The following is a 12,192-nucleotide window of genomic DNA, read 5'->3' on the forward strand; positions in this document are numbered from 1 at the left end:
ATCGATTAATCGATTAATTGTTTCAGCTCTAATTTCAAGATTTCTTTTTAATTGTCTGTGCTTCCATTTTGTTTTTTGTTTTTTTAAGTGCAAATTAAAATCGATGAAAACCCACCCTGTCAGAGAATGAGACACCGGCTGTGGGTTTTTTTTACAGCCAACCTCCTCTGCCAAATGTTCTATTTCCTGGCACAAGAAATTGCCAGCTAACAAACATTAAGCCAAAATAGAGGCTTTTAAGGGTTTCAATTCAATTCATTATCCTAAATTGTGCATATTGTTTATAAAAACTGCAGAAAATCACAATTTCTATATATTGTTGTGTTTAGGCATCATTCCTGATAACAGAACTATTCCAATTATTGCAAGGCAGTAGATTATAAAGTACTAAGCAAATGTTGTATGCAGGTCTGGAACATTTCTAACCAACACTGAACCGACTGGGATACTGAGTGTAGGATTGAATGTGCACTTTCAGATATTTTCTAAAAGTAGATAACAGAAAGTGTCAAATATGTTGAAATATTACAACACATGATAATAACATTTTTTTAAAAGCTGATGTTCATGAAAAATTTCCAAAGAAGCCGGAAAGTTGGCGAGTGAGACAGCATTATCATGCCATTTAATCATTAACGGTTTTCTCCAACTTCTTCACGATTATCCCCAGTAATGAAAATTTAACTTATTGTGAGGGCTTTTCTCGCGATAATATCGTGATCATATGATTGCTCAGGACTGTCCTATATTAACATATACATTAAACATACACCACAGTATCTCATGTGTAGAGTCCATACATTACTTCACCTGCTCCATCCATTCAGCTAAGTTAGCTAGTAGCCTACCTAGCTTACCACTTCTTTGCTAGCAAAGATGAGTCGGGACTTTTTGTGAGAGCAGCAACAGAATTTATCTCTTTTACATACAAATGATGTGAAGGCAATGAGTGACACATTCCTGGTGAAATTGAGTCATTAGTCAACTTACCCATGTCTGCGGCGTCCATCCCGTAGCTAACTCCAACGACCGTGTCCCCATCATCGGATGCTGCGTCCCCGGATAGCGGGCTCCCGTCCTTGGCCTCCGACAGCCCGACCGCTCCCTCCGCTGCCGCTTCCATTCAGTCTCCCGGAGGAAAAACAGAGAAGCCCTCCGAATGAAAGACCCCGCAGCGACAGCGCTCTCCCGGTGGAAGGAAGGAGCAGAGCGTGATATGGTACGTAACAACAGTCAGACCGAGGAATATGTTATGATTATCAGCGACGGCGCCTTCATCTGTCAGTGTTTCCTCGCACTCCGCTCCTCTCCACTCGCTCATTTCCAATCCTCCTCCTCCTCCTCCTCCTCCTCTTCGGTGCTCCTCACCGCACTTGCTGCCGCTGCCTGGTTATTTTCTACTGGTACTGAATACTTTGGCGCCCTCTATAGGAGCTTGAGGGAACCACAGCCATGAGTTTAGAGCTCAGAGCTGCTGTACACAAACACAATCCCATGTCAGTGTTCCCTGAAGATGGATACCTTTGAATGAATAAACAGTAAATAATAGAGGTCGACTGGAATTCGTCGTTGAATACACTTACAGGGCCAGTACAACCCATAAAATGTCTATTTCCATTTGCCAAAAACTGATTACTCCTATGACCTAAAGGTTTATTAGATTATACCTCATACCTGATGTCGGATTTCTTTAGGACAGGGGTCAACATCCATACACAGTACACACAATATTCTATTCGCCTTGTTTAAACACAGTTTGTGTGAAATTTGAGCAGCAGTGGTGAGGTGGTATGTGTGCATCACTAAAAGTAATGTTGGATTCAGGATTATTTAAAATAAGTGTAAACCTTGCGAGGTATAGGAGAGTGTACCGATACTGAGAAACTGAGCGGCTTTGGTGGAGGTTCATGCTCTCTGAGTGCTTTCTGGGATTTATTCCATTTATCCTTTGCTCTCTTTCAGTTAATCCAGCACTTGTCAGTTAATCCAGCACTTGTCATTTACTTTTATTTACTTTCTTATTTGATTCACTCTTATCCATATATTCTTAAGTATTTCATCTTATTTCTTTATTTACTGTAAACTCTGCCTCTGAAGTCTCCTCACTCCCAAACTGTTGATATGTTGTTTCTTTTGCTCCTGACAAAGGAACCAGAGAAATGAATTGTCATCCGTTCACCATGGGTTGGCACTTACAATGGCCAGAAAAAGAAAATATGACTACAAATAAGGGGAGTTAGGAACAGATAAGAAATAAAGATACTATACATAATGCAATGTAGTCAGTGAGATAAGTGGATGGTATGTGAATCAGAATATCTACAATTGTAATAACATGATGTAAAAATCCAAGGGATTAAATAAAGTGCAGTGTGGTGCTTTGTCTCTGTTGAATCAACAAACATAGTATGTATGTGTAAACAGTATCTAATCCAAAAATGATAGAGATTATGTCAAGTAAAGTGCTATTGAGTCCATTAGTGATTATGTTGGGGAGGGAGGGGACAGTGGTTTGTGGGTGGTATGAAGTTGTTATGGCGTGGGGGGTTTGAGAAGCTGTCTTTCACTCTTGATGTCCTCTTTCACCCTTGGGTATTATCTGCCTGATGGCAGGAGTGTGAAGAGGTGGTGATGGTTTGTATGCGTGTCCCTCTGAGGACTCTCCTGGTGAGTGTCATACAAAGAGGGGAGGGACACTTCTGATGTACTGTGCTGTGTGGTTTTAATGACTCTGCAGGCATCTACACTCTGCCTGTGTGCTGCTGATGCTGAATCTCCCCAGCCTGGATTTCAGGCAGTACAGCCTCTACTGAGCCTTCCCGGTCAGCCAGGTTACACGGTGTGTCCAGGTGAGGTCAGGTTTCAAGTTCCTCTGCATCCACATCACTCTTTCCACTGCGGACTCACTGACGTAAAGTGGTGACTGAGGTGTCGCGGCTCCTTCTTTCCTTCCTTCCTCAGGTCCACTTCACCTCTTTTGAAGATATCCTTGTATCCTTTTTTTTTTGCTACATTCTTGTTAGTGTACAAATCTTTTTTTTTTAACAATTTTAGGGACCTGAAACATTTGTTGTATGGGAAACTCTACGAGGTAATTTCTGGCAGTGATCTGAGTTCAGGACAACTTTGACTATGTTACTGAAAATGGAAATCAGTCAGTTTTACAGTGTGGACTCAAAAGCCCTGCATCTATACATTCAAATATCTGTAATTTGAATTGCAGTTAAAATGCATAATTCCTTAATCAATGCTATTAATATAAAAAGGCATACAACAAAGATTAGAAATCTCAGTTTGTGTTTAGGCATCTTTAAAGTTTATTGGCCTATGATCTGATTCCTTAAAGCAGCGGTAGACTGGATTGCTGGAATACTGATTAATTGTTGAGTTTCATCCACAGATTATTAAACAATTTATGTTTTGGGATCACGGTTCTCTGTCCCACACAGATTTCTATTTTTTTTTATTTTTTTTTTTAAAGAGCGCAGGACACATGATATTCCACGGAAACCTGCAAGGCACAAAAAACCCACCACAGACCAAACAAGTCAAAAATAAATCTTAAAGATGTTTATTAGGAAAACACTGTTAGACATTCAGGAATTCTCTTCTCCTTCTCTCCAGAGAAACAATTGATTATACGCTTGGAGATTCTCCCAGGAGGTTTGCACGCCATTTTCATCAGGTCTGCCCTGCCCGACACACGGGTTTGTGAATAGACCGTCACTGGTCTGGGGTGAATCCAAACTATATAACCACTGAGGCTTGGAGAGGCAGAGAGGAGAGGGGGGAAGAGTGGACGGAGTATCAGTGAATTCAGTATCAGACTAAAGGTATTGAGGAAGATCCCTCTCCACCACCTGGAAAAAAGAGAGGAGAAATTGTCATCCAAATGAAAGTGTATCAAGAAAACATGACTGGGAACACATAATACACTGAGTGCAGCTGTAGTGGCATACAAACGTTTGACTGTGAGTTATGGGCATGAGACTTTACTCTAATCCCATGATCATTAAAGGTTCAGTGTGTGGGGTGTACTGCCATCTAGTGATAACTGAAACAGCAACCAACTGGACACCCTTTCCACTTTGGTTGAAGATCAGACTACAGTTCAGGTAGAATAAATATGCTAAAAGCCCACTAGAGCCACAGTCTGGTCTGGCTACAGTTGGAATTGTGACAGACTCTGTGGGAGAGGAACTGCTGGATATTCCCTGAACCATGCACTCTTCTGTCTAAAAGTCCATGGAGATAATCAGTGTTTTTATCTCGCAGGTTTGCACATTTGAATGTACTGACGGAGGAAACAGTGGATCAACATCTCCTGTGTGCTGTGATGTAAAATCATTGATTTTCTTTGTGGACTTTGGTCACGGGAGTGAGCGGTGTACACATTTTAGTTTCCAAGAGGTGAAGGCTGTCTAACAGGCACCTTGGTTGATATCAAATTGAAAGACTTTTCAAGGTCTTTCCAGGACGCATTCCCTCAATATTCAAGGACAGAATGTGCTGACACAGCTTAAGATGGGAGGGCAACTTGTAAGAGTCACTTCACCCCTGGCATCCATCCCGTTTTATTGATTTGCAGCACGCTCTGCATCTAGACAAGTGATTGTCTTTCAGATCTTGGGCAAGTCAGTCTTTGTCTATTTAGGGCAATTTTCAAAAAAACTTTCAAGGGCCTTGAGGGTTCTTTTTCAAATTCACAAACTTTCAAGGATTTCAAGGACCCGTGGGAACCCTGATATTCTTAAGATATGGTGGATTTCAAATCAATTGTTTTGTTGTATCTACTGGCAGCCATGTTTTCTGTGAGGACAAGCATGTTTCAGACTGAAAAAAAAAAATCCTGCATAATGGACCAATTTAAATCTACAGGGATTTGTGCATATAGTTTCACCATATTAAACTGCGTAAGTTTATGTAAGCTCTTCTTTTGTTAGCAGGCATCTGCACACAAATGATTACCTCAGAAAGCTAAGACCAAAAAGGATAAAGCCAGAAAAACACGAGTATTTGCAGTAGAAGATGTTTGTACATACAACTGGATCATCCATGGGTCCATATCGCTTCACCACCTGCCCCTGTCTATCGATCAGAAACTGAAGAGGAAGACGAAAGGAAACTCATCATTTCATTTTCATGGTTTACTTTTCAAAGTAAAATAAGGCACAAAAGACACATGTTTTGCAAAAAATAAAATGAAAAAAATAGTATGTGACCCCTGGTGGGCTGAGAGGTCATTAAAAACAAATACATTTATTTTTTCAATTAAGCTTCAAATAAAATATTTATAATCGATTTTAAAACACAAATATAGTCATAAAACAAAGCCATTAGATTTAATGTGTTATTCTTGTCTTGTGTTATATTTATAACCTTTTTTTTTGTAAATGGTCAATTGTTGTATATATAGCAGAACAGGTATAACTGGTCAGGTACCACAGTCGACAGAACACTTCATTGTGTGTTGGGTCAGGCTGGAGGGAGCGGTGGATTTCAGATGAGACAAAGAAAACATATACATTTATCAGAATTGTGAGTTAAGATTTTTGGTGGGCGGCAGAAGATTTTCAGAATTCAAATAATGCTGTGACATTCTAAAGTTTAGGAATGGCCTGGGTTCGAGCTGAAGGTGCAAGCACAGATGGTGTTTCATTGTTTGCTGGTTATGTGCAAATACTGAAATAAACATTTACCTTTGTGTAATTCCACTTGATGCTACTGCAGGAATGAAAGGAAATGACATGATCAGTGAGTAACAGTCTCTGTTATAACCTGCACACAGAAGGCTTTTTTATTTAACAATAAGAGAAGTTTCACCCCATGTTTTGTTTTAGCCAAAGTGGCTAATGATTCATGTGTAATTCATCACGTACTTTCCCAGAAAGCCACTTCCGTTGGGCTGCTCCTTCAGCCACTTCCACAGAGGGTGAGCGTTGGCCCCGTTCACATCGATCTTACTGAACATGTCGAACGTAACGTTGTAAGACTCGGCAAACCTCTTGATCTGAGCTTCAGTGCCAGGCTCCTTCAAAGTAAAACAAGTAAAAAACAAACAAACCTCAGAGCCAGTGGATTTACAGTGTATTGAATTATACATAATACTAAGTAAGTAAGTCAGTAAAGTTTGTGTCTATAGCACATTTAAAATACATAAAAATAGAAGCAATTGCAACTTGTGCTTTTAAAATAAGTAAAACTTTAAAAAGAGAAAAAACAATACAACATTTAAACAAGTAAATTAAAGTGTGCAAAATAAAACAGAGGTACCTTGTCTAACCAGTGCTAAAAACCAGTGAGAAGAGTAAGTAAAGTACTAAAGTAAATAGTTTACATTTATATAGTGTTTTTCTATGAATAACAACTCAAAGCTGCTTTACACAACACTTTTGCCATTCACCCATTCACTCACATTCATACAGTGCATATAGTTTCACACGCCACTGGCAAAGGCGTCAGGAGCAACAGGGGGTTAAGTGTCTTCCCAAGGACACATCAGCATGTAGACTAGTGGAGCCAGGAATCAAACCTGCCCCCCTAAGGTACAACTACTAAACCAATGCTGGTTTCATGTACTACAATATTTACCAACCATTTTCAATTCAAGTAATGTCCTGTACAACCATGAAAACCAAAAGTATAAAGCAAGAGCAAAATATAAAAGTGACTTAAAATGAAATAAATTAATTGATAAACCATTCTAAAAAAGTGATTTCCAGTCGTGACTTTAACATCTAATATCACTTTTCCTTTGGATACACAATGAATATTAAATCTATAAAATATTCTCTCATCTTTGTCAGTAAAGAATTCACGGTGAAATTTTCTGAAGACATTCATTTATTTTTTCCTTTTCTCATAGAAACAAAGAGCGTGTTTGTGTACCTGGTTTGCAAACTGGTTGGAGGGGAAGGCAAGGACACGTAAACCTCTCTCAGCGTACTTGGCGTGCATCTCCGCAAGCTGAGAGTAGTTTACTTGGGCTTTGCCTCATTTAGAGGCAACATTGGTGATGATGACAACATCCCCTCTGCAGACACAAAACAGACACACACATCCATACAGTTTTAGAGACTGTGGAGTCATTATGGGATGCTGCAGCAAATTTTGTGACTGACAGATTTACCTGTATTTCTCCAGGGAAACCACATTGCCATCGATATCTGTCGCAGAGAAGTCATAAATAGATGTGGCCGTCTCTGTGGAAGCAGACTGGCAGGAAGACAGAGGAGGGAAAAAGAGAAGAGTGATGACTTTCAGAGTGCACAATCAGGTCAGGTTTCCAAGAACACTTACACTACTGTGTGTCCCAGCGGATGGAGCAACAATTACCATGAAATACAAGTCTTTTCTCTCAATGATAGTTATTTCATTATAAAAGAGATCTGATTCACATTTGTGTACAAATAAATAAACACAATTATGCACAAACAAGAAACAATGTGATGTGACACGCAGGGTACACCTTATTTCTCTAAAGAAGAAAAAATATAACAACAATAATAACACTACTACTATTAATAATAAAACCACCTTCATAATAATACATTAGCGAGCTTAACAGTTTGTTTCCTTTTCATACCTTATTTTCTTTGAAATATTTATGATTTGTCTATTTGATATGCACTGACCAGTGTTAGACAATCATCTAGTACCTGGTAATCTATTCAATAACAAATAACAACATCTATTTAAAGGACAAGAATGATAACAGACAGTTTACAGAGATGAACTTACTTAAAATGAAAATAAACATAGAACATGAGAGAAAAGAAAGCTTACAAAGAAAACATCCAATTTCCAAAATTTGCTATGTTATTAATTAAAAAAAAGAGTATGACATGAACATAGGTCCTGGTCCTTAAGTATAAAAACTTATTTAGGTCAAAATGTCGTTTTCTATCTTACCATAACCTGCAGCAGGACAGAGAAAAGGACAGTGGACCGTATCAGGCGCATGACTGCACTTGAGACAGGTCCTCTGAAGGCAGCTGTGATCAAATCTCTGAACCACTCAGTGGCTTCAGCTGCACATTCACTGAGAAACTACAGTCCCTCTCCTGAGAGAGCACACGTCCCACTGAGCTTATATAAAGCCAGCCGGGTGATCATTAACACAACCACTGCGCTCTGATAGGTTCCTCTCTACTGATTCCTTTAAAAGCTGACATCAGAAATGCACGTGTCGTCCAAAGTTCACAGGTCATCATCATGAGAACACACTAAACACTGTTGGAGTACTTAAAAAGCAGAGAATTAAGACCATGGGAGGTTGAGCTCCATGTGCCCAGGGCAAAGAGCAGCGGTGTGAGGGAATACATAAGCCTGTTACATAACATTCCTAAATCTCAGAGGGAAAAACAAAAGGTTACATCAGTGAATTAGCAGAATTTCCAGCATATACGTAGCCTCCCATAAGACTCACTCAACCTAAATCATTAATTCAACATAATAAATTATCATAATCTGAGAAAAAAACAACACATTTATTTGAAAATTAGAGTCTGGTAATAGCAGTAGAACTGTCAGGACATGTATTTATAGAGTGTGACAGAGCATCATCATGACCTGATTTATAAAAAATTAATTATTTTACAATGTTCTGGCAAATCTACATGCAAGTCATCAATAAACTATATCAGGAGTTACTGTACTAAAGTAACTCTTGTACTAAAATAGCACAGTACAATTTATTATTTGCTAAAACATGCTAAGACCCTTTTTACATCCAGGAAATTCATACTGTATTTGGTTTAATAGTTTTCAGTAGTAGTAGAGGGTAACTGAGTACATTTGCTTGAGCAGTGCAATTCCATCACATTTCAAAAATAAGTGTATCAGCTTTTCATCTTGCTGCTTGTATATGTTTCATCTTGTATAAACTGACAGACATGATTAGGCGCCAAAAATATCATAGTAGTTTTTGTACATGAAAACTCTCTTCCCTCTTTCTGCCTCTGTATGTTTTTATCCACAATTTTTGCCATTAATTTGAATCTATTAAAAATGGGAGGGGAAAAAATAGGAAAAATAAATCCAAAGGCCTTGGATCTAGTAAGGAAATTTAGCACTCTTGCTCTCTTGTGCAATTTGATTCTTCACTTATTTGATAATTATTATTTTCATTGCCACCAGCAGTGACTGAATGTTGTGCTGTTCATTGACTTTGTGTATATACACATCTGTAAACCAACATTTGGTATTTCCCATATTTATTTACAGCATATTCACCTGTTTCTGATTTGGTAAATGCAATTTTACTTCTGAGTAAGCACCATATTCTTCCCAATCAGAAAAACTCTCAATATACCTAGATACTTTATTGTACGCGTGTGATTTTGATGGCTCATTTTACTCATTTGTTTGACAACATTTGCACAGCCTTTGCTGTCACTCAGTGTTTTTTATAGTGTCGTCGTCAGATCATTATTGTTTTTCAAAGTCACATGTGATTAAAAACAAACAGTTATCAGTGAACAGTGGTGTGTTACACACACTCCTCACCACCACTGTCATGAAAACAAGAGAAAGCATAATCAGCATGTTACGTTACCGTTATGGACAAGAGGACAAAGTAGAGTATCATGACCACTGCTACTCCGACGCTCGTTACAGCCCCGAATATTAAAATAACGCCTAAAGGCCTCATATTGACATGAACAGGTCATTCATCGCCATATTTTCAAACAGAGCTTAAAGTAGGCGGATACTAAGGGTAATATCCTGGTTCTTCTTCCTCTTTGATTTTAACAGCGGATGGCATCTTCGTATTAGGTGCATTGTTGCCACCTTCTGCTCCGGAGCGTTGTCCGCAGATAATATTTATATTAATATATATATATAATAACTTGTTCACGCGGCAGTTCCGTCAACGTTTTAATGTTCAAAAATCCAAACCACATTCATCCTCCTCTGTACCCGATGTTTTTTTAGGTAGTTTTTGACTCGTACATTTCCTGCCGTCACTGCTCACGTCATCAGGCTGCGTCCTCAATTTTAAAACGTGCGCCGCTTCGTCCGCTTGAGTACAGGGATAAACAAAACAATATATACATATCTAAAGTAAATCTAGATAAAATAAAACATTTGAGACGACATGGATGACGAGGAGGAAACATACAGACTGTGGAGGATTCGCAAAACCATCATGCAGGTGCGTGTAATTGGATTGTTTTCATTTTAGCTTTCTAGCTTAGCATGTAGTGTATGTGAAATGGCGGCGTCTGTGATGTGTAACGTTGGATTTTGAGGCGTTTGGTAATTTGTGTTTTATTTACTGACACGCAGCTGACCTACAGGAAATGTTTGTGGTACATGTAGCTGTTAGCTCTCCGCTACTCTATTACACTACAGGGATTAGGGAAATTCTACTCTCAAATGATACAGAGGAGACGATATCAGATTAGAACAGTACTGTTTTGCAGTCAGTAGTACTCGCAGACAAGTAAAAACACACGTCAATTACTACTGGTAGATAAAAAAAATAAATACGAGATAAAACTAGTTTGTCACCTTGCAAGCACTGTTAGAGCTACATTGGAGTTTTAGTGTAGCGTTCTTCGGTTTTTAAACACTAGTTTCTTACAAAAACTTCACTTCTCTCCTTAGCTGTGCCATGACAGGGGCTACCTGGTGACACAGGACGAGTTGGACCAGACGCTGGATGAGTTCAAGAGTCAGTTTGGAGACAAACCCAGTGAGGGTCACCCCAGACGCACAGACCTCACTGTGCTGGTGGCACATAACGATGACCCCACCGACCAGATGTTTGTTTTCTTTCCTGGTAGGTAAACACCCAGAATACTAAAATATTTAACCCCCTATATATAATAATAGACGCTAGTTGCAGCTCTACAATTGTTAAGTCTTAAAATGATGTGTTGCACACTAATTTCTGATGTTTTGATTCACTTTTCAGAGGAGCAAAAGGTAGGAATTAAGACAATTAAGATGTACTGTCAGCGAATGCAGGAAGAGAACATCACACGGGCCATCATTGTTGTGCAGATGGGCATGACGCCCTCAGCCAAACAGGTAAGCAACCATTTAAGGTAATTGTAAAAGAAATCCAGCTGATGATTATAAAGTAAAGAACACATGTTATGATAATGCTGTGGTTTTTGCATATTACGCCTTTGGCAGAAATGTTTATAAACAAAACCAAATCTATGGAAATATCTTACAGTCTCTCGTTGACATGGCGCCCAAGTACATACTGGAACAGTTTCTACAACAGGAGCTGCTTATTAACATCACAGAGCATGAGGTAAAGAACACACTGGGTTCTCTCATTAACAGTCTATTTCAAAAATGCCTCAGATGAACATTCTTTCTTTGTCTTTCAGCTTGTTCCAGAGCACATAGTCATGACAAAAGAGGAAGTGACTGAACTTTTGGCCAGATAGTATCCTTCAAAACTGCTGTTTATTTACTCAAAGATTTCCTCTAAGTTGTCTCCAGTAAGAATGTGCATTTGTTGGTTTTTCTTAACATTTTTACCTCAGTAAATTAAAAGAGAGTCAGTTGCCGAGGATCCAGGCAGGAGACCCTGTGGCTCGTTACTTTGGCTTAAAAAGAGGACAGGTACGACGTGACATTCTTTTTTAACTAATGCGTAGAAAAAAAAAAATCGAGTGGATGATAATTTTGCAATTTTTCTTCAACATTTCCAGGTAGTAAAGATCATTAGACCCAGTGAAACAGCTGGGAGGTACATCACGTACAGACTGGTCCAGTGACAGGTATGTTACATGCAAATTTGTGCTGAGCACGAAACTATAATTTTAATATTCAAAGATCTCATTTAAAAAAAAGTCATAGCCATGGAGACAACTGGTCTATAACATGCTTTAAAAAGTCTATGTTTTATGCTCCAGGTGTTTTTCTGGGTCGACATTTAGGAGGAAGATTGATGAATACTGAAGATGTTAAATCTGAAATTCTGGATTGTTCTTTATTTCTGTTTTGTTAAAATATTTCACGTTATTAGATTTTGTAAAATAAATAATTCAATATGAAAATGTGTTTTCCTTGCTTCAGTTCACATCTCAGCTCAAAGCTAAAAACGTACATAACTGCATTCTCACTCAATCATGCTACATTAGGTTATAGTGATTTAAGATACCTACCTTGTTTTTCCTTTTGAAAGGCATGCTGGGTGATGCTGCTTCAGCCTAATGTTATCAGCGT

General features: G+C 38.7%; 3 protein-coding genes and 1 long non-coding RNA gene across 5 annotated transcripts in view; 2 read left to right on the plus strand and 2 right to left on the minus strand.

Moving 5' to 3' along the window:
• Positions 1–1,318, minus strand: part of pip5k1ca (phosphatidylinositol-4-phosphate 5-kinase, type I, gamma a) — a 29,287-nt gene extending 27,969 nt beyond the window's left edge. Inside the window, exon 1 of the mRNA XM_044043433.1 lies at positions 991–1,318. Within this exon, the coding sequence (XP_043899368.1) occupies positions 991–1,123 (133 nt within the window). The 5' untranslated portion in view covers positions 1,124–1,318. The remainder of the gene's footprint in view (positions 1–990) is intronic.
• Positions 1,162–3,027, plus strand: LOC122780474. The gene is made up of 3 exons (XR_006361697.1): positions 1,162–1,219; positions 2,738–2,849; positions 2,962–3,027. It is a non-coding gene; the product is annotated as an uncharacterized LOC122780474 (long non-coding RNA).
• Positions 3,028–3,555: 528 nt separating this feature from the next.
• Positions 3,556–9,715, minus strand: gpx4a (glutathione peroxidase 4a). 2 transcript variants are annotated; one of them, XM_044043435.1, is made up of 7 exons: positions 9,557–9,715; positions 7,130–7,215; positions 6,889–7,033; positions 5,880–6,031; positions 5,700–5,724; positions 5,043–5,102; positions 3,556–3,860 (listed from the first exon to the last, which is right to left on the minus strand). In XM_044043435.1, exons 1-7 carry the CDS (start codon positions 9,650–9,652, stop codon positions 3,828–3,830), a joined length of 597 nt encoding a protein of 198 aa, XP_043899370.1. In that variant the 5' UTR covers positions 9,653–9,715; the 3' UTR covers positions 3,556–3,827. The 2 variants fall into 2 exon arrangements, with proteins under 2 accessions (XP_043899370.1, XP_043899371.1); XM_044043436.1 differs by lacking the exon at positions 9,557–9,715 and adding an exon at positions 7,912–8,086.
• A 250-nt stretch (positions 9,716–9,965) lies between these two features.
• polr2eb (RNA polymerase II, I and III subunit E, b) lies at positions 9,966–12,017 on the plus strand. Its single transcript, XM_044043434.1, has 8 exons — positions 9,966–10,156; positions 10,612–10,786; positions 10,922–11,037; positions 11,189–11,269; positions 11,349–11,407; positions 11,508–11,586; positions 11,676–11,744; positions 11,880–12,017. The coding sequence occupies exons 1-7, from the start codon at positions 10,100–10,102 to the stop codon at positions 11,739–11,741; spliced, it is 633 nt and encodes a 210-aa protein (XP_043899369.1). The 5' UTR covers positions 9,966–10,099; the 3' UTR covers positions 11,742–11,744; positions 11,880–12,017.
• The last annotated feature ends 175 nt before the right edge of the window (positions 12,018–12,192 follow it).

The sequence above is a fragment of the Solea senegalensis genome, linkage group LG14 (assembly GCF_019176455.1).
Source record: "Solea senegalensis isolate Sse05_10M linkage group LG14, IFAPA_SoseM_1, whole genome shotgun sequence".
NCBI lineage: Eukaryota > Metazoa > Chordata > Actinopteri > Pleuronectiformes > Soleidae > Solea > Solea senegalensis.

Bases quoted from the DNA above. Each gene is read 5' to 3' on its own strand.
- polr2eb (XM_044043434.1), top strand. From the start codon at position 10,100: ATGGATGACGAGGAGGAAACATACAGACTGTGGAGGATTCGCAAAACC. The intron at 11,408-11,507 runs GTATCCTTCAAA...TTTTTACCTCAG, and splicing joins ACTGAACTTTTGGCCAGATA to TAAATTAAAAGAGAGTCAGT. The intron at 11,587-11,675 runs GTACGACGTGAC...CAACATTTCCAG, and splicing joins TTGGCTTAAAAAGAGGACAG to GTAGTAAAGATCATTAGACC.